At 36.2% G+C, this 21,596-nt stretch overlaps 1 protein-coding gene across 2 annotated transcripts in view; it reads right to left on the reverse strand.

Moving 5' to 3' along the window:
- AP4E1 (adaptor related protein complex 4 subunit epsilon 1) overlaps positions 1 to 21,596 on the reverse strand; it is an 86,592-nt gene that overhangs the window by 58,497 nt on the left and 6,499 nt on the right. For both annotated transcript variants that reach the window (XM_032297474.1, XM_032297475.1), the window contains 5 exons: positions 15,916 to 15,989; positions 14,725 to 14,846; positions 11,125 to 11,284; positions 9,566 to 9,732; positions 6,154 to 6,227 (listed from right to left, as the gene is read on the reverse strand). In XM_032297474.1, the coding sequence (XP_032153365.1) occupies positions 6,154 to 6,227; positions 9,566 to 9,732; positions 11,125 to 11,284; positions 14,725 to 14,846; positions 15,916 to 15,989 (597 nt within the window). The remainder of the gene's footprint in view (positions 1 to 6,153; positions 6,228 to 9,565; positions 9,733 to 11,124; positions 11,285 to 14,724; positions 14,847 to 15,915; positions 15,990 to 21,596) is intronic.

The following is a 21,596-nucleotide window of genomic DNA, read 5'->3' on the forward strand; positions in this document are numbered from 1 at the left end:
AAGGAACTGACTTTAAAGGAAAAACTACAGCATAAGTTATCTGAACCTAAAGATACTTTGTATATTCAGATGCTATGCTATAAAATGTCTTTGTGCTATGAAAAAAAAGTTGGCTTTATGATTTGTGAACTAAACAAACTAAACAAAGAGGGGCTTAGTCAATCTGCTAATAAGATAAGGCAGGAATGGAAAGACTTCCACTAAATCCAGTCTTCAGCCTATTTTTATAGGCCTGTGAACTAAGAATAATTTTTACATTTTTAAAAGGCTATAAAAAAACAAAACAAAAAAACAAAGGAAAATATGGAACAGAAACCTCCATGACCTGAAAAGCCTAAAATTGTATACTATCTCACCCTCTTTTCAGAAAAAGTTTGCTGAACTGTTAACTACCATGACAGTCCTAAGATTTCAAATGATGATATCCCATTTTCCATCATAACCCACACATTTTTCATTACAGCTTCCTACCATTAAGAACTCTCTTGCTATCAAATTGTTTTACTAACAAAAGCCAGCTATTACTCATCCAAAATTTAAATGTTTATATTTAGATGCTCATAAGGTTTCTGAGATGCTAATAAGGGAAAAAAATAATAGTTCAAAAATTGCACTTATTATTTGTCTCTTAGACATAATTGAGCTGAAAATGAATTTAATGGATTTGTAAATTAGTTTCTCACCTACAGCTGAGTCCTTTTATTCTTCAACTCTGCAAATATCTGAGTATAAGTTCATAACTGAAAGAGCTGCCACTCTGCTGTCTCCTCTCTGTGGAGGTGAAGTAAAATACAACTGAGGATTTTTTTTTTTTTTTTTTTGAGATAAGAGTATGCAACCTCCATCTCCCAGGTTCAAGTGATTCTCTTGCCTCAGCCTCCAAGTAGCTGGCAGTACAGGCGTGTACCACTATGCCCAGCTAATTTTTGTATTTTTAGTAGACATGGGGTTTCACCATGATGGCCAGGCTGGTTTCGACTCCTGACCTCAAGTCATCCACCCAACACAGCCTCCCAAAGTGCTGATTACAGGCATGAGCCACCATGCCCGGCCACATGGTGGCTCATGCCTGTAATCCTAGCACTTTGGGACTAAACTTAAAAATACAACACAGAACTTGGTAACTCTTTAGTACTCTTGGTTATTCTCTTAGTACTAATTCAAATACTACAAAGTAAATATTATTAAATTAAAAATTAATAACGTTCTACCATTCATGGCACTGCAGTTTCATCATAGGTATTTTGGGTTGGATTATGTATGCTCAAATAAAACGTGAAGTTCTTCTGACACCTTATCCCTCAGAAGAGTTTACTTTCACTTTAATTAAGTTAAATAAGTATCTACTGCCACCATTCTGGCAGGAGAGAGGGGGGTATCACCCAATGAGAATGGAATCCAGGCTCTCTATTCTGCCTCCTTTGATACCTGGGGATAGAGAGGCTCCTGGTTATTGTTGAGGGGAGTATCCACTGATTCCACCCTGTCTGGGAGAGAGAGGGGTACCTCATTATCGCTCCCTTTGTGGCCTCCAGTGACACCATGAGGGAGTGGCCTCATTATCGCTGATCAGGGGTGGAAGTTCTGACTGTCCACCAGGTTTTCTCTAACACCTCCGCCTCCAAACCCTGGCTGCAAAGAGGGAAAGGGTAGCTCATTACTCCCTACTCCCAGATGGGAAAAATCCAGACTTCCCAAGTCACCTCCACTGACAGTGTAAGAAAGGAGCCTTCCTTATCACCTGGCACCAATGAAATTCCAGCTTCTTCTTGGGCTTCTGTCACCACTCTAGAGGGGGTCAGGAAGGGTGTTTTGGGGCACCTCTTTATACCTGGTGAGTGTGGAAATCCTAGCTTTTCACTTAGCCTTTGCCAGAGGGGATGGGTCCACAGTTTTTTCCTGTGTAGTGCTTGGATGGAACAGAGGCATTGTTGTCTACAAGTTTTCTACCTTGCTAATTTTTTTCTTTTTGGTCCTTTGGTGAGAGAGGGCAGGCTTTTCTTGGGGTGTTTTTGTCTGTGTCTGTTGGCATTTCCAGACTGCTGGCTGTTCAGTATCCAGTCTGGGGTAACTGAGGCAAAAATAAAACCCAGGGTACACACCACCATGTCTGTTTCCTTGTGTCGTGAGGTCTCTAACCAGTCTGATTTTTTTTCTCTACCTTCTTGAGTCTTATGTTTCTTATACATAGTATCTAAGGGTTTTAGGTGAAGTTAGTGAGAAAAAAAAAAACAGGGAAAAGCACTTCTACCTATCTACTTTTGATGGTTTTGTCCTTCGTACTCCCTTTTATATAATTTTCAATTTACTAATTTACTAAAAATTACATTCACATGCTATCAGTACCTTATCCAAAAACCTGCCATACCTTCAGTTTTACAAAGTCCAAACTCATTTGGCTGTCATGAGAGGTCCTCCACAATATGGCCTTTCCACTGCTCCCCACCATGAATTACCCTTTCAGGCTGGTGAGACATTGTTCTCTGAAACTATATTTAAACAGCCCCATGTCTATACCTTCTCTCATGTTCCCTCTACCTAAAAAGCCCCTTCAGCCTCCCTTCTGCCTATCTAAATCTTACCTACCTTTCAGGGTCCTATCAAATCAATAAATCCCTATGTGTGCCCTCAGGCCCTTAATAATCTCTACTTCCTCTGAACTCCTATAATATTTATTCCCTGAACCATCCCTTCACATTCTGCCTTACACTGGTATTAAGCTTTCATGAACAAGTTATCTTTCCACTATATTATAAACTTCTTAAAGACAGAGGTTACACAGACTTTTTCATTCCCTATACACCACCTTATACAATGCCTGGCACATAGCAGATACTCAATAAATGTCTTTAATGTAATTTATTTCTTGACTAGACACTAAATTGTAATAATAGAGCTTCCATAAAAATAGGATATAGAAAGAATTAATACTGAAACCCACTTAGATAACTGATAATGTAAATAACTTTATCTTCCTTTAATTCAATTAAAGCATATTACTTAACAAAGTGCCAGCTACTGAGATATGCTGGTTAATAAGAGAGACACAGTCCCTGCCCTTATGAGGCTTACAATTAAAATTAACATTCTTAAGCAGTAAAATATCTATAACAGGATTGCTAGAGAATACTCTACCACTGATATAATCAGTATAAGTTATAAACTATATCAATACAGATATAGGGAAAAGCTTCATAATGAAAAGCTAAACAAAGGAAATGAAGCAATAGAAACTATGAGGTTTCTGTAGCAAGGTGAAACACTGCTGATGTTGGTTCAAGCAATTTTTTTTTTTTTTTGAAGACAGAGTCTCGCTCTGTAGCCCAGGCCAGAGTACAGTGTCGTGATCTCAGCTTACTACAACCTCTGTCTCCTGGGTCTCAGTTCAAGCAATTCTCCTGCCTCAGCTTCCCGAGTAGCTGGGATTACAGGAATGTACCACCATGCCCAGCTAATTTTTGTATTTTTAGTAGAGAGGGAATTTCACTATGTTGGCCAGGCTGGTCTTGAACTCAAACTCCCGACCTAGTGATCTGCCCTCCTCAGCCTCCCAAGGTGCTAGGATTACAGGTGTGAGCCACCACACCCCGCCAAGCAATCTTAATAAAAGGGTCCTACTGAAAATATTAAAAGACATTTTCTCAGGTATACAGTATTCTCCAAATCAAAAGAAACAGGTAACAGTGGTTATCCCCCGGAAAGGGAACTGGGTGGTGGATGTTAAGGGTGGAAAGGACACTTACTGTTCATTGTATACCCTTTTGTACCTTTTGAATTTTGACCCATGTGCATATATTACCTATTCAAAAAAATAAAAAAAATTAAAGCTGAAATGTCAATTAAAAAAAAAAACTTTCTGCAAGGAAAAAAAAAAGCAGATTTTTAACTGAATTTTAAGCAGAATTTCTTGAAAGACTTTCAAATCCTTATCCTGGACACTGGTTATATCACAAACAAAGCATTTTAACTTACTTTAACTTACTGGAAAAATTCTGACACTTTTCCAGATCTTCTCAGAACATCACCTGCTTCAATAAGGGTCAGCCACATCTGTGGCTCCTTACTCTCACTGCATAGCAGAAGCCTATATAATATTAACTGTTTATTATACTTACATACTCATAAGGACAAGGCTGTGTCTACCTTATTCTTCCCTTTACCTCCCACACTTAGCATGGAGAAATACATTAAGTCAACCAACTCTTTCCTCAATCCACACCTAGTTTAAAACAAAATCAAGTTTTTGTTTCACAGGCACTGAATAAATGCTGGCTGAACAAATTAATAAAGCATCCTTATTGCCTTAAGTATCATTCATATATGCAAAACATAAATCTATCCTTCAAAGTTTACTATAACAATTCACTACCATGTGCATTACTTTTCTTATATTAGTCTCATATACACAATCCTTTCTCCTTATTCATACTGCATCTTTGTCAAGCGCTTTTTATTTCAGTTAAACTAATTCAAATTCTGTACTCCAGTCTAACCTATGCTTCTACAACCATTGTTCTTAAAGATCCACAGGTTAGGCCAGGTGCAGTGGCTCATGCCTGTAACCCCAGCACTTTGAGAGGCTGAGGTGGGTGGATCACAAGGTCAAGAGATCGAGACCATCCTGGCCAACATGGTGAAACCCTGTCTCTACTAAAAATACAAAAAAATTAGCCAGACATGGTGGCACATGCCTGCAATCCAAGCTACTTGGGAGGCTGAGACAGGAGAATCGCTTGAACCCAGGAGGTGGAGGCTGCGGTGAGCCAAGAATGCACCATTGCACTCCAGCCTGGGCAACAGTTTTTTTTTCTCAAACTCACAAAAAAAATAAAACAAAAAAAAAAAAAAAAAGTCCACAGGTTAACTAACTAAAAGAAAAAGTAATGCTTTTCATCTCCTACTTCATGGTATTTTGCCAGATTAAGAAATGACTTCTCATTTGAGTTACACCTCTCAGTGCCTCTTCTACTGCTTTCATCCAGAGCATGCAAAATTCAAACTATTCTACTTCTACATTTTAAATAGCTCCAAAAATCTCAATTTCCTCACTGAGCTCTTTCAGGCTGATCAAAAAGAATAGCTCCTCCCTCTGGCTGTTAAAATTGGAAGTTTTTTTGGTTACTTTCTCAGTTTTCTATCCTCTTCCCCAACTTACTCTTATCTCCTATTACTAATTTTTAAATTGTATAACTATTGTCTCTCTACAAAATAGTACACTATTATTCTACATCTATATATTCCTATCTATATCCTATTCATCCTTCAGATGTCTTCACAGATATTACTTTCTCAGGAAAACCTTCTTTATTCTTCCCCTCACCTAGACTAGCTGCTATATTCTACCACACTCTACAATTCTCTTTTGTAATACTGATAACACCTAACACTATCCATACATCTAGTTTATAAGCCCCATAATAATGTTTTATTCACTGCTGTATTCTTTTTTTTTTTTTTTTAAGACAGATTTTGCTTTTGGTGCCCAGGCTGGAGTGCAATGGCATGATCTCAGCTCTCTGCAATCTCCGACTCCCAGGTTCGAGCAATTCTGCTGCCTCAACCTCCTGAGTAGCTGGGAACACAGGCATGCGCCACCACACCTGGCTAATTTTTTATCTTCAGTAGAGGTGGCATTTATCCATGTTACTCAGGCTGGTCTCGAACTCCCAACCTCAGGTGATCCGCCCCACCTTGGCCTCCGAAAGTGCTAGGATTACAGGCATGAGCCACCATGCCCAGCCTTCACTGCTGTATTCTAAGTATCTTGCATAGGGCCTGACAACAGAAATTTAGTAAAATATCTGACAACTAGTCAATTCCTTTATTTTAGAACTGTCTTTGAATACTGCAAATTTTTACCAAGTATGGAACAATCTATGGAGTTATCTTCACAATGAGATACTTGATATGTGTTTTCAATACAGACAATTATTATAATAAACTGAGGTCAAAATTTAGAACATGCCATGAGTTCAAATTACTCCTGTCTATATCAGTAATTAAATGCTTACATTGAAAAAATAATAACCCAAAGAACTATCTTAAAATCAAAGTATAAAATTCTACTGGAATTTATAGTATTCCAACACAGATATAACTGCAAACTAAAGAACACTGTCAGTCATTAGAGTAACATTTACATATATTACCTACCATATGTGACATTGTGATTTAACTCGGCTCTTCGTAGGGATTCATCAAGAACATCATACATTAATTCACTTGTCCTGTTTAAAAGATATTTTATTTGCAGTAGAATTATAGTATTCTAACCCAATAAAACATAGTTTTTCAAACTTCTCTTTAAAACTGAGGATCTACAGAAGAGAAGTGAAAGAAATTCATTTTATGATGAAGTTATGGAAATTTCACTTCTTAAAAGGTCTGCTCTTTTTCATGAGCTGAACTTTCTACTTTATCAAAGTTGACTAGTTAGCCAATGAGATATGTATGTCAATCAACTCTTTCCTCACTGTGCCTAGTTTACAAACCAAGTTTTTATTTGATTGAACATACTACATTTTATAATTTCCTTTCGACAGAATACTTCTAAGTTACTCTAGTAACACTTCATCTATCCATATTATTCCAGTTAGTATATTATCTATATTTTAATCAAATACTATTAAAAAGTATTCAAATACTAGTCTTTCTTTGAGCAAAAACTAGGTTCTTCATAAAGAAAATTTTTACTTACATTTACATAAAATATAAAAAAAGATATATTGTGGGTTTGTACCATTCATATGTCTTTATGGTCACTGATTACAGTAACAATAACTGTGACGAGGAAGATACTGTAAAAAAAAAAAAAAAGTGCAGTGCTTATGGAGCCCTAGCACTCTGCCTCCACACTTGTTAGAGAAACATCCTCTCCAAGAGGCCAGTGTGAAAAAACTATAGCTTCTCAGCTGGTATTTTGCATGTTTCACAAATTCAAATAGCACTAACAGAAAAAAAAAAATAACAGCAACATAGGATACATACAGTGGTCTTGCAGAGAAACTGTGTCATAAAATAAAAAACAATATAAAATATCAAAATAATTTGGGCTATATATTACATCTCTTTCAAAAAATGTTTTTTCCAAATCTACAGCTAGAAAGTTCAATGTTAAGTGCATGTATTTTTAATCTGTCTTAACTGAAGTATAAACATCCAATAATAGGAATCCAGAACCACATTCTAAATCCTTTGTTTTATTGTACAAGCGTTTCTTCCTCAGAAGATAACCATACAGCAGACATTACCAATTCTTCCCTGCCCCCCCCAAAAATTTGGTAATATTGTTCCTAGATTATAGTTTCTCAATTTTAAAAGCTAATACCTGGCATGAGTCATAATTAACCACATGAAATAAAGAAACATTTGTGAACAAGATCAAGCTAAATGCTAATCATCTAAGAAGCACAATGCTACAAAACACAAGAAAATATTCAAAGAGATATAAAAGACCATAAATATAACAGACTTTTCCAGTAAATTGGTTTTTTCAATTAAATACTTTAGAATCTGGTTATAACTTAATTTTTTACTTTGCTACATTAAGTTAATAATGTCCTAAAAAATATAAGATTTATGATAAAATAAAATCTCATTAGAGTTGGCACAAAAAGAGAAAACATTCTAATGTTCCATAACATTATAAGAAAGTTCCACTCTATTGATAACTCAGCCTAATTACTAGTCACCTGAGTGCTGTGAAGGTAAGGACTAGCTTACTCATCTCTGTGTGTATGTATTATCCAAATGTATCCACAAAGGCAAGAAAAAGGAAGATAGTTAATAAGTTTAATAAATAAATTCACTGAATGCCTCTCAAGTTACTTCCTGATAACAATGGATGGCATTAAGTCTTTTTAGACAAGTAAGATCTGATGCATTAATATAAAATTCATGATTTTAAAACATAATTCCAGTCATCTCCAACTACAGCTCCATGTTAGGATAGGGTGGCATGATATAAAATAAAATATAATTAAGACGATGATTTCTAATGTGTGTGCCTGCTCCATCACCTTAGGTTTTTACTCCAAGTTTCAATCAGGAGTTGAGATTCATAAACACATAAAAAAGTAACACTGTAATACCAAGAGTGAAGTAGCTCAATTACTGCTGCTCAGGAGCTCACAGGCAAATGGATTCTGAGATGAAGTTGATTTCTAGGAGCAAAAGCCTAAAGAATGGTCCCTTTGTAAAGCTAAGATAAAGAGTCAGAATACAAAGGTACCCTACTACATAAAAGGGAAACAAAATTCATAAAATCAGAACACTAATTAGCAAACATTTTCTTAAGACAGAAACGTATCAGGAACTCTAGCCAAGGTCCTCGCTCTCAAGGGAACTAAAATCTTAAGACTTGCTCTCAAGCAATTCAGAAACAGTTTTTTAAATAAAATAATATGTATGTACACATGCAAATGCACACACACATGCACACACACAGAGAATGAGAATGATACAATCAATGCAAATAAATTAATGAATCTAGGTGCAGGGTATAAGGGAGCTCCTTGTACCGTCCTTGGAACTTTGAAAGTTTGTCAGTTTGAAAAAGTACGGCAAAATTGAGGCCGGTGTGGTTGTTCATGCCTATAATCCCAACACTGGAAGGCTGAGGTGGGTGGATCATCTGAGGTCAGGAGTTCGAGACTAGCCTGGCCAACATGGTAAAACCCATTTCTATTAAAAATATAAAAATTAGCTGGGCATGGTGGCACGCGCCTGTAATCCCAGCTACTTGGGAGACTGTGGTGGGAAAATCTCTTGAATCTGAGAAGCGGAGGTTGCAGTGAGCCAAGATCTCGCCACTGCACTCCAGCTTAGGTGACAGAGCAAGACTTAGGGAAAAAAAAGGCAAAATTGAAAAAAAAATATACACACAAACACATATATAGTTGGAAAGATACACATGAAAAGTTTAAGTTATTGGCTAAAAGAATAATTAAGGTAAATGAATTAAAAAGGTGACACACTCACATCCAACTAGTGACAAACTACAGCCCACAGGCCTAATCTGGCCAGATGCCTAGTTTTGTATGGCTTCAAGCTAAGAAGAGATTTTATATTTTGAAACAGTTAGAAAAAAATTAAAAGAATAATACTTTATGATATTCCAATTATTTGAAATTCAAGTTTTAAGGTCCATAAAAAGGCTTCTTTTAAATACAGCCTTGCTAACTCATTTATGTTCTATCTGTAGCTGCTTTCATACTATAAAAGCAGAGTTGAATACATGCAAAAGACAACATATGGCCCACAACGCCTAAAATATTTATTATCTGGCCCTTTGCAGAAAAAGTTTCCTGACCCCTGAACTAGAACAATCACAAAAGCTTCACAGAGGAGATGGCATTTCATAGGTACCTTTCATGAAGGGTAAAATTAGGATAAGGAGAGAACCAGGATTATCCCAGCAACCTGAAAGCATTTATGTGCTTCTTACAATGGCTAATTTAATTAAACAGTGGAAGAATCTGGTTTATCATTAAACCACTAGGTAACTAAAGTCTAAGCCTATCTTCTGATATGGGGTCATTAAGCAAACTTACTGAGAATAGTTTACCTTTGATCATCTTTTCCTAGAAGTCCTAGTATTCTCAAGAGCTGAATTTGTAACCATGGTGCTGGCACACTGTGGTAATTGAAATCTACTGGGAGCTTTCCTCCAACTACTTGCTTCAAAATGGTTACAAAACTCCCAGTCAAGTCTTTATATCCAGACGAATTCTCCTACATCCCCCACCAAAAAAAAAAACTTTCTGTTAGTAATGTCTTATTAAATATAAATAGACCTGGGTGAAATGTCATATAGAACCTAACTTAATACATGCTTAAGTTTATGTTCATATTTAATGAAAGTGCTCTAATACGTATAATTTCTTCCATGATAAAATTCCTCTGGCTAACGAGCCCAAAGTTGAATCATCCCAGAAAAGTTTCCACCATTCCCTACATTTTCCCACATACAGTTTAATCATATTTCAAAAGTTCTTATAATTACATCTTAGATAGAATCCTTAATAGCCAATACCAGCAATTAAAACAAAAAGTAAAAGGAAATGGCATACTGCAAAAGGACAGTAATACCTCTGCCTTTCGATGAAAATCAAGGCCTGTTTGCAGTCTCTGTTTCCAAAAGACTTCACATGCAAATAAGTTAAATTCGTTCTGGGTAGAAGACCACAGCCAAGACTACTTAAACATTAAAAGTCCCCAAAATCAGTGTGCCTGCCAATTAAAAATTAATTAGCCATTCAGTACCTAAAAATACTTGTTTCTGAAGGAGTATGCCTTGATTATCTATCTGAGTAATCTTTTGGACTGGGGAAATTAGATACATACTCCTTAAAAGAAACATTAGATTCTTTATTCTAATATTCTAATTTTTATTATGTATCAAGGGCAAATTTTTAAAAGGGAAATAAGGCTCTTTCAAATTTTACAAAATGTTAGGGAAAAAATAAAATTTAGTATTGAATATCTATTTAAACTATACTATTTTAAAACACAATACATAAAAAACAATATAACTTTAAATGAGTTCAACAGTATATTTTATTTTGTTATAATAGGTGCCATGAAATTCGTTGCAAATATGTATATTTGAACACAAATGGTTTCAGGCAATACACTAAGGCTGATTTAGTATAAATCCATCAACGCCATTTAGAAAAGTGTTTTACTACAGCATTCAATCCTTTTTCCTCATATGGTACAGTGTCAATATATGGAGTCAACACCATAGTCGGTAGCTTGCACAACCCCCACTGGTTCTCCTTATTTCTATAAACTGTTATGCATCCACGAAGCTATATAAAAGAGAATTACTCCTTGGGAAAACACAAATCTGCAAACTTAAGACACCTTCCATAGCTACCATTTTCCCATACCTGCTTAGTAACATCAAAAAATTTTAGGCACTAAAAAAAAAACTAATCCTGTAATGTGCCTACAACTCATGCTATCAACAACTTGCAAAATTACTAATTAAAAATAAATATAATAATAAAATCATAAAATGTTAACTAAGCATTTTACCAAAATAACAAAGTTTCCTTTTAATTCCATAATTGTATTTTTCTAATGGTAACTACTCAGTACTTGCTAAAATCTCCAACTTACCTTAATCATTCTAAGGTATATATGCAAGGAAGCAGCCATGACTCCAACATCTCTGTCACAAAGTGCTTTCCGAAACTTAATATGAATATGTTGTACTTGATTAGGAGCAATGAGATGGAATTTGTATAATGCCAGAACAGCTTTTCTTCGTATAATCTCCCTGAAGACAAAAAATGAAACCTAAACAAGCCAATCTGAATCTTTGAGTATTTACTTTGAAAGATTTTGGGCCAGCTGATTCCAAAATACTGACTCATTATCTTAATCTACAAATAAAGAGAGAATCATCCATTTCTATTAATTTATTCTCTAATATACTAAATATAAAAATGATTACCTCTAAGAAGTAAGGTCTCAAAACTTTAACTGCCCATATTATATATGTATCCAGTTAGGGAATTTTTTTTTTTTTTTGTAACAAGCATATAATACTTTTGAGAAACCAAAAAAAACAAGAAAAATAAATTTATTTTTAAAAAACATATCTCTAAAAATTAAAAAAAGTCAACAGTAAGTTTAAGTAAGTAATAGGTAATTTCAGCTAGTAATATTAGTCTCTTTATTAATATTAAAAAATCTTTGGCCTGTAATCCCAGCACTTTGGGAGGCCAAGGTGGATGGATCACTTGAAGCCAGGAGTTAAAAACGATCCTGGCCAAGATGGCAAAACCCTGTTTTTCCTACAAATACAAAAATTAGCCAGGTGTGGTGGTGCACACCTGTAGTCCCAGCTACTTGGGTAACTGAGGCACAAGAATCGCTTGAGCCTGGGTGGCAGAAGTTGCAGTGAGCCAAGATGGTGCCACCACACTACAGCCTGGGTGACAGGGCAAGACTGTCTCAAAAAATGAGAAAGAAAAGAAAAAACTCATTAACATTTTCATTCTAAAATAGCTTTCTATTTTATTTTTATTATTCTTTTAATCACTGGATAGCAGACTCAAAATACTTTGGAGGACAGACGGAAGGAATACAAGGACACACATGGAATAAAAAGATGTTACTCCTTTCCTTGTCCAGTTAATCTGTTTCAAAACCTAATGATCATAAAGAGGAAAAGTACATACTAGTCTTGTACTTCATCTGTAGAAGCTTATGTCTAGCACACAGAAACAAAAATAAAGAAATGCCATCCTATGTTCACGATGTAGTTTCCAAGGAAGCTTCTTCCTTGTTAATTGTCTATTTCTACATATCTCTTATTTGCAGACTATGCTGGCAGGGCTCAGAACAGCAGCAAACATCACAAAAGTGAAGTATTTACTTTTAGGGTTCCTTAAGAGATATTTCTATTATAGAATCTCAAGACTGAGATTATTCAATGCAATCTTTTGTGTTCCACTCAAGAACACCTTTTATAAGATTCTTAATAAATGGTCATAGAAATTCCATTAATAAACAACTCTTATCTTCCTAGGCAAGCTATGCCATGATGGAAAACTATTTTTTACAAAAAGAAAAAAAAAAGGAAAGCCAGATTAACAACAGATTTACTATTAGTATTAATACTGTAGTGAATGCAAGCCACATCCCAATGTATTGCCATTGGGTGTTAACTGACATTAATTCTGGGAAAGAATAGGTAAATAAGGTGAGGAAAAAAGAAACACAAACTCAGAATAGGCCCAGGAATCCACAGGCCTGGCCTCAAGTGGTGGTAAGTACTAACAGAAGATAAGAGACCTAGATTCAGGCTGTGGGGTTGGTATGCTGAAATACAGCATGGGATTCAAAAGTTGAATTTGAGCCTTGTTTCACATATTCTTTGTGACACCTACTGGCTTACCTATACCTCTGCCCCATATTCTTCAGCTCTTTACTCCCAAGCATGGGGCTAAGTATGGCCATAACTGCAGAAGCAGAGTTTCAAAAAGTCTAAACTCTAGCCAGGACTTTAAATTAGACTAAATAGGAAGCAACAAAGAAAAAAATGAAAAAGGATCTTTCAATTCTCAGGGGGATTTGATACAAACAGTCAGTAAGTAAAGTCACCACAAAAGTGGTGGTAAGCAAAAGTTAACTAAAAATATGCTGCTGCTATAATTAGATTGCCATAAAAATATCTTTTAAAAAGCTAACATTGGCCAGGTGTGGTGGCTCAGCCTGTAATCCCAGCACTTTGGGAGGCCGAGGCAGGAGGATCACAAGGTCAGGAGTTCGAGACCAGCCTGGCCAGCCTAGTGAAACTGTGTCTCTACCAAAAGAAACAAAAATTAGCTGGGCATGGTGGCATGCACCTGTAATCCTAGCTACTCTGGAGGCTGAGGCAGAATTACTTGAACCCAGGAGGTAGAGGCTGCAGTGAGCCGAGATCGTGCCACTGTACTTCAGCCTGGTCCAAAGAGCAAAACACTCTGTCTCAGAAAAGAAAAAGTTAATATTTTATTTCTTTTTTAATTGTCTATAATCATCCTTTGTTCTAAACACAGATATACAATACATAAAAAGTCTGAAAGATCTATGAAGCTATTCTATAATTCTTAGTAAAAGCTATCATTTTAGCTGAAAGATTCATGATCCAATATTTCTTAAAGAATATAATCTATAAGACAATATTTTGCAATCTGAAAACATTAAAAATACTGACTTGGCTGGGCTTGGTGGCTCCCAGCACTTCAGGAGGCCAAGGCGGGTAGATCACCTGAGGTTGGGAGGTCGAGACCAGCCTGACCAATATGGAGAAACCCCATCACTACCAAAAATACAAAATTAGCAGGAGGTGGTGGTGCATGCCTGTAATCCCAGCTACTTGGAAGGCTGAGGAAGGAGAATCACTTGCACCCGAGAGGCAGAGGTTACGGTGAGCTGAGATTGCACCATGGCACTCCAGCCTGGGCAACAGGAGCAAAACTCCATCTCAGAAAAAAACAAAACAAAACAACTGACTTAAAGCATATAAAGGTTCTATGAGTAACAAAAAAAACTTTATCAAGAATATATAACTGACATACCATAATCACAAAAGAAAATGACTGCAAACGTTTTTCAACTTTAAAAATTATGATATAAAGGGGTTTAGTCAAAAATAAAATATTAATAATTCAAAATATGGTGAACAAGTCCGTCAACCTAATAAGGAAACAGTTAAGGACACTTACAAGAGAAGATTAGCAAAATACTACAAGGTAAATTAAGTTTATTTGGATACATTCTACTGTAAAATGGAATTGAAATGCTGTGGTTTTGATAGAAAAAGCATCTTTCCACTACACTGAAGCTTTGCATTCACAACACTTGCACAATCTCCATATGTTTTTCATTATTTCACTTTATCCCCAAAACAACTTTGGGAGAACTAAGGAGCTTCAACCAACCCCATATAGCCAAGGAAAAACTGCTCATTAGTGGTAGAACTGGGAGGAAAGCCAAGGATTCCTGGACACTAGGCCTCACTGTCTCTTTTAACTTTAGAAAGCTGCCTACCATTTCCCTAAACCCACATAAAAATAAAGATGATCTTATTGAAGATTTTTGTATTATTTCTAGCACTCAAAGAATAATCTCTATCCTGGTAGTACTGAAGTTATAATAAATTTTCTGGTATAAACTTCTATTTTGAAATATATGGTATAGACACCTATCCCAAAAGAATTTACTTACTTAGAATGTTGAAGTTTATCTTCTATTAACGGAAGAACAGCTGGAATCATTTCTCGGGGGAAAATCTGGCTAACAACTGTAAGTGCCATGCACACTTCTACTAGGTTAGTGCTCTGCAGGTCCTGACAAAACATTAAACAAAGAAAACATTCAGTGTAACTACTGGAACTAGAAATGGCAAATTCAACGCTGTAATGGTCCTATATGCTTAGTAATTTTGTGCAATTTATAATTAATTTGTATATTCAGACTTATGGAATATTTTATTGGAATGCTCCTATTCGTTTTATTTGCCTTAATAGAGTCAGTAGAGAAATAAAGCCAAAAGGCAACTGATATAAAATTTCTGATACAAGCCAAAGTAGCCTCCTTTATTACAGCCTTTAAAACTTTTCTAAATCAATAATAAAACAATTTTATGAGTTTTTCTTATTAATCAACAATAATATGAGCGTAAGTTTAAATGGAAGTGATTCTGGAATATTCACAATAAAATGCATACATTCATTTATACTTATCTGTGCATATGGTTTATAAACCATTCTAATAGAACCTAAAAATATGTTTTCTAAGTTTGGAAAAAATTTAACCTACTAGTAACCTTTAATATAGTATATGACTTACAGTTCAGAAAATATTGTTATCTCTCATGTATCAAAAAACTGACACAAAATAAAAAGCTCAACAAATTAATTACATTTCATTATCTTTCTGATTTAGAAGTTTAACAGAAAATACTGTGAGTGTAAACTGTTTTTATTATCTCTACATTTCCGTTACTTGATTACATCTTATTCTTTTTTTACATGACTCCTTAAATTTTAAAGACTTCAATTCCTCAGTTTATCTCCCATTAGGACAGATCCTAGAAAAAGAGATAACAGCATGGAAAGCATACCCTAAACTAAAAGCTTAGAGCCCTGGACTCTAATTCTAACTCTGTGTTTTAAAATGAAATTATAACAAGAGCAGCAGCTACTATTTCACATAGTGTTTCATTTAATCCTCACAACTCTAAGTTCTATTATTTAACTACATTTTATAAATGCAGAAACTGATCTAAAAGATTTTTCTAAGCACATTCTGTAAGCCTACTTTCTTCTAATATTATCTAATTAAATATGATTGAGGAGAAATGTCAGGGGCTGGCAAGAATTATGACTTCATATTAACCAAAATACAATACAATACCTTTACAACTGTATTCACGAGGAGAAGCAATAACTCATGACTTTCATGTAGAAATAAGGAAACAGCCAAATAACCTATAAAAATTGAGGGAAAAGTCTCATTACTACCTACCAAAAATAGACTTTTCACAAGAAGTTAAACAAAGCAGTCCTTTAAGTATCAAAGATACAAGTTACAAGTAAATATAAAAACAAATTGTAAAATATAAGGTTTTTAACCTTATGTTTTTTACTGAAGATTTTTAACCTTCAGTAGAGAAGATTTCAGGTATTCTTCACCATGAAATCTTCCAGAATTATGTATTTCATAAGATATTCCAGAAATTGAATAGACGCTATGTATATCAACTTAAAATCTTGTAAATGACACTGAGAAAATATGCCTTCTATCTTTTGTGCAAATCCTTACATTATCAATCAAAGCATTATTTATTTTATAAATGCTATATTGAAACATATAATTCAAAACAAATCACTACAGTAAAAAAAAAAAAGCTAATCACTACAGTGAATAGTGAGTTATAATGCCAACCCACATGATATAAATCATATATTAAATATATTAAGCCACACACACAATACCTTATTTTCTCAATTGAAAGAATAACAGTTATTCAGGAAAGAAACACTATCTGCTACATTAAATGTACTCATTGGCTTAAATAAGCATTTTTACTGCAATAATATTAAAACATTTTAAAAGCACATTTTAAGATTGAGGAAATATATTAACACTATGACAAATGCCATGTACATGGAATCTAGATGCTCCAAGGAATTTTCTCAGTCACCCTTCATATTGATAATAACACTTTAATTAGACAGTCACTATGGGTCAAGTACTTTATAAGCATTACTTTGTTTAACCCTCGCAACCACCCTATGAGATAGGCGATATTATCCCAATACAATAACGAGACCCAAAAAAGGGCAATTTCCCAAGGTCCACACCTATCACATGGTGGAGCCAAAACTCAAACCCAAACAGGTGGAGTCAGTCTACATTTTAAACCCCCATGTTTTACTGTCTCTCCATATAGTCTATGACAAGACCTGATTTCCTGACTCCACACTCATTGTTTTTCATTCTTCTCAATTCTTTCCACCCTTTCATCAGGGATTCTAATGTTAACTATACCCATCATTACCCAGCATCCATCTGTCTGTGTCCACTATGAACATGAGAAAATAGAAACTTCCTATTCTCACAACCAAGAGGTGGCAGCATGACCAATTCCAACACCTTCACTATAAGTCAGAGGAGGAGAGCTATTACTCCTGCGATCATAATAGATGAAAAAATCTGACCAAGAAAGAGATTAGGAAAATCCCAGAAAGCATTTATTTTGTTTCATTTTGTTTTCTGAGACTGAGTCTCACTCCGTCACTCAGGCTGGAAGGCAGTAGCACAATGAAAACTCACTGCAGCCTCTACCTTCCAAGCTCAAATGATCCTCCATCTCAGCCTCCCAAGCAGCTGGGACCACAGGTGTGCACCATCACACTGACTTTTTTTTTTTTTTTTTTTTTTGTAGAGCAGGGTCTCACTATGTTACCTAGGCTGGTCTCAAAATCCCACACTCAAGCAATCCCTCCCACCTCAGCCTCCCAAAGTGCTGGGATTACAGGAGTGAGCCACCACACCAGGGCCCCCAGAAAGCATTTAAAGCAGAGACTGTCTTATTAGATTGCTGATAAATCACCTGTTTAGCTAAGGTAACACACATTCCCAAGACACCAATATCAAGGTCAACAAACTAATCCAAAGGCCATCTCAATGAAACCTTAATTCTTTCTTTTACAAATAATATCCCAACTGTTTCAACAATCGGAAAATGGGAAAGAACACGGGGACTCAAAAAATGAGAAAAATTTCAGGGAAACAAAGAATAACAACTATGATTATAGATTATATTTGGTATGACTAAGAATGAGGTATACAAGCTTTGAGTATATAAATTTGGGCTCTGGTTCCATTTATCTGCTCTATGACTTATGCTTATATGCTCTGTAAGTTACTTGACTTTTCTGAGCCTCCGTCTTCTTATCTTTCACATGAAGATGAATACTGGCCAGACACTTAACAGGTATTTACGCCTGTAATCCCAGCACTTTGGGAGGCTGAGGCAGACAGATCACTTGAAATCAGGAGACCAGCATGGCCAACACAGCTACAAAGTCTGTCTCTACTAAGAACACAAAAATCAGCCAGACATGGTAGCACTTGCCTGTAATCTCAGCTACTTGGGAAGCTGAGGCAGAAGAATCGTTTGAACCTGTGAGGCAAAAGTTGCAGTTAGCCAAGACCCCGCCACTGCACTTCAGCCTGGGTGACAGAGCAAGACTCTGTCTCTAAAAAAAATAATTTTTTTAGAAAAGAAATGTATTTATTCAAAAATATTCATACAAAAAAATAAGACATTCTGACCAGGCACAGTGAGTGGCTTACAACTGTAATCCCAGCACTTTGGAAGGCCAAGGTAGGTGGATCACCTGAGGTCAGGAGTTCAAAAGTACCCTGGACAATATGGCAAAAAACTCCATCTCTACTAAAAATACAAAAATTAGCTGGGCGTGGTGGCAGGTACCTGTAATCCTACCTAATGAGGAGGCTGAGTCAGGAGAATTGCTTGAACCTAGGAGGCAGAGGTTGCAGTAAGCCAAGATCATGCCATTGAGCTCCACCCTGGGAGACAAGAGCAAAACTCCATCTCAAAAAAAAAAAAGACATTCTGCATCAGAGAAAGCACCAAAGCTGGCCTTAAATTTTAGGAGAGTGGGTGAGACAACAGTACCAAAGTGAAGACATATAGAAGGCATAAATTATATATATACCTGTACGTATATATATATATATATTTTTTTGAGACACATTCTCACTGTGTTGCCCAGGCTGGAGTGCAGTGGCACGATCTCAACTTACCACAACCTCCACCTCCCAGGTTCAAGTGATCCTCTGAGCCCAGCCTCCCAAATAGCTGGGACAACAGGCATGTACCACCACATCCGGCTAATTTTTGTATTCTTAGTAGAGAAGGGGGCTCACCACCCTGGCCAGGCTAGTCTCAAACTCCTAATGTCAAGTGATCTGCCTGCCTAAGCCTTTCAAAGTGTTGGCATTACAGGCATTAGGCATCACACCCAGCCCCATAAATTATATCTTTAAAAAATGATTTCCATTCAATAACACACATTAAAAGCATCTGATGTCTGCAGATACATGTCACTCTAATTGGCAAGAAGTATTTTCCTAAACATCATGTGTCTCAGTAATGACTCTGAGATGCCCTTTAAGATAAGCTTCTGTAATTATAAAATGACATAGTTACAAGGTTATTAATTACAACTTTATTTATTTATTAAGACAGGGTCTCACTCTTTTGCCCAGGCAAGAAATATTTTCCTAAAGATCATGAGCCTCAATAAAAATGACTCTGAGACCCCCTTTAAGATAAGCATCTGTAGCCGGGCACGGTGGCTCATGCCTGTAATCCTAGCACTTTGGGAGGCCAAGGTGGGTGGATCACCTGAGGTCAGGAGTTCAAGACCAGCCTGGCCATCATGGAGAAACCCCATCTTTAAAAAAAAAAAAAAAAAGATAAGCATCTGTAACTATAAAATTATAGTTACAAGGTTTTTAATTACAACTTTATTTATTTATTTGAGACAAGGTCTCACTCTGTCACCCAGGCTGGAGTGCAGCGGCATGATCTCGGCTTACAGCAAACTCCGCCTTCAAACTCCGCCTTTCGGGTTCAAGCATTTCTCATGCCTCAGCTTCCCCAGTAGCTGCGACTACAGGCACGCATCACCATGCCCAGCTGCCTTTTGTATTTTCAGTAAAGAAGTAGAGACAGGGTTTCGCCATGTTTGCCAGGCTGGTCTTGAACTCCTAACCTCAGGTGATCCGCCCACCTCGGCTGGGATTACAGGCATGAGCCACTGTACCCGGCCTATGGTGTAACTGTAACTATTAATTTCTGTTTGTCTCTGTCCTCTCCCCTGCCACTGCAGGGATCCTCAAAGTGGAAGCAACTTAAGTTATTCATCTATAAGCTTAACTGCAGTATCTGGCATACGGTAGGCACTCATTGCATCAATTCCATGAATAATGAATAAATTTTATAAACAGGCAATCCCTAAGAAGATTTTCCAGTCAGAAATATTTTTCCTAATCAAGCCAAAATTTCACTATTGAAGGTTAATTTCTTTGGATCTGTCTTCCAGAGTCTTTAACAAAATAGATACCTCTAAGAAGAATATCAATGTTATTTCAACTGCTGTGAGCTAGTATATAAAGCAATTAAGAGAAAATGGCCCAAAGTTGAAGGAAAACATTAAAAAGGAAAGAAATAGAGAAATAGAAAAGTAAAAGAAATGAGATGTAAGGTAAGATGGGAGGAAAGCAAAGAAATATCAGACTTTTGCCTAAAATCTGCCATCACTGACTCCTGTTACGGCTGAATTATAAACATTTCCAAATGTATTCACATCTAACATGCTTTTCCTTAGAAATGAAAAGGATGAAGCTGGTTTTTACTTTTCTCAAAATGCTCAACAATGGTTGAAATTTCCTTTTTGCTGTTTTTCTTCTTTGATCAAAACCAAAGAAGAGAAAAAAACACTACAAATACAGTCTTTCAGAAGCTAAAAGAACATCACCATTAGAAAGACTTCAGACACACAAAAATTCTAACAGGATTTTCCAGGTTTGGGATGACAACTGAAAACAGTGAATATGACTGGAAAAGCTTAAATTCCATATTTGCATAATGTTTAAGAGAAATCAAAGTTTTAAGAAAAACAAATTACTAATAAAAACTAATTTAAAAGCTTTTAAAAAAAATTCCTGCCTTTAGGGAGCTTAAAATTAGTTCAGGAGCCAAGACATTAATATATGAAAAGATAACAATAAAAGGTAACAGATGGTAGGAGCCACCTGTGTGATCATAGAAGAATTTAAATTTGATTTGGAATATGGACAGACACAGAGAATGCTAGAGGGCATTCTACTTGGAGGAAAGACTATAACAAGTTTGGATGGGCATGGTGGCTCACATCTGTAATCCCAGCGCTTTGGGAGGCCGAGGCAGGTGGATCACAAGGTCAGGAGTTCAAGGCCAGGCTGGCCAACATGGTTAAACCCCATCTTTACTAAAAATACAAAAATTAGCTGGCTGTGGTGGCAGGCGCCTGTAATCCCAGCGCCTGTAAGGAGGTTAAGGCAGTATAATTTCTTGAACCTAGGAAGCAGAGGCTGCAGTGAGGTGAGATCAAGCCACTGCACTCCAGCCTGGATGACAAAGCAAGACTCTGTCTTGGGGGGAAAAAAAAAGACTATAACAAGTTTAAAAGATCAAAGATACAATTCAAGATGAGATTTAAAAAAACAAATTTAGGCCAGGCACAGTGGCTCATGTCTGTAATCCCAGCACTTTGGGAGGCCGAGGCGGGAGGATCACCTGAGGTCGGGAGTTCGAGACCAGACTGACCAATATGGTAAAACCCTGTCTTTAAAAAAAAAAAAAAAAAAAATTAAAAAAAAAGATCGAAGAGTGTTTTGGGTGCAGTGGGGTTCCACAAGTGGAATATTATGTGCATTCAGTCTCAGAATCTTTACCAAGACATCTGTCACTTCCACCCTGTCATCATCTGATAAGACAGATCAATATAATTTATGAG

The sequence above is a fragment of the Sapajus apella genome, unplaced genomic scaffold (genome assembly GCF_009761245.1).
Source record: "Sapajus apella isolate SASKATOON/1434 unplaced genomic scaffold, GSC_monkey_1.0 scaffold37, whole genome shotgun sequence".
NCBI classification, from domain to species: Eukaryota; Metazoa; Chordata; class Mammalia; order Primates; family Cebidae; genus Sapajus; species Sapajus apella.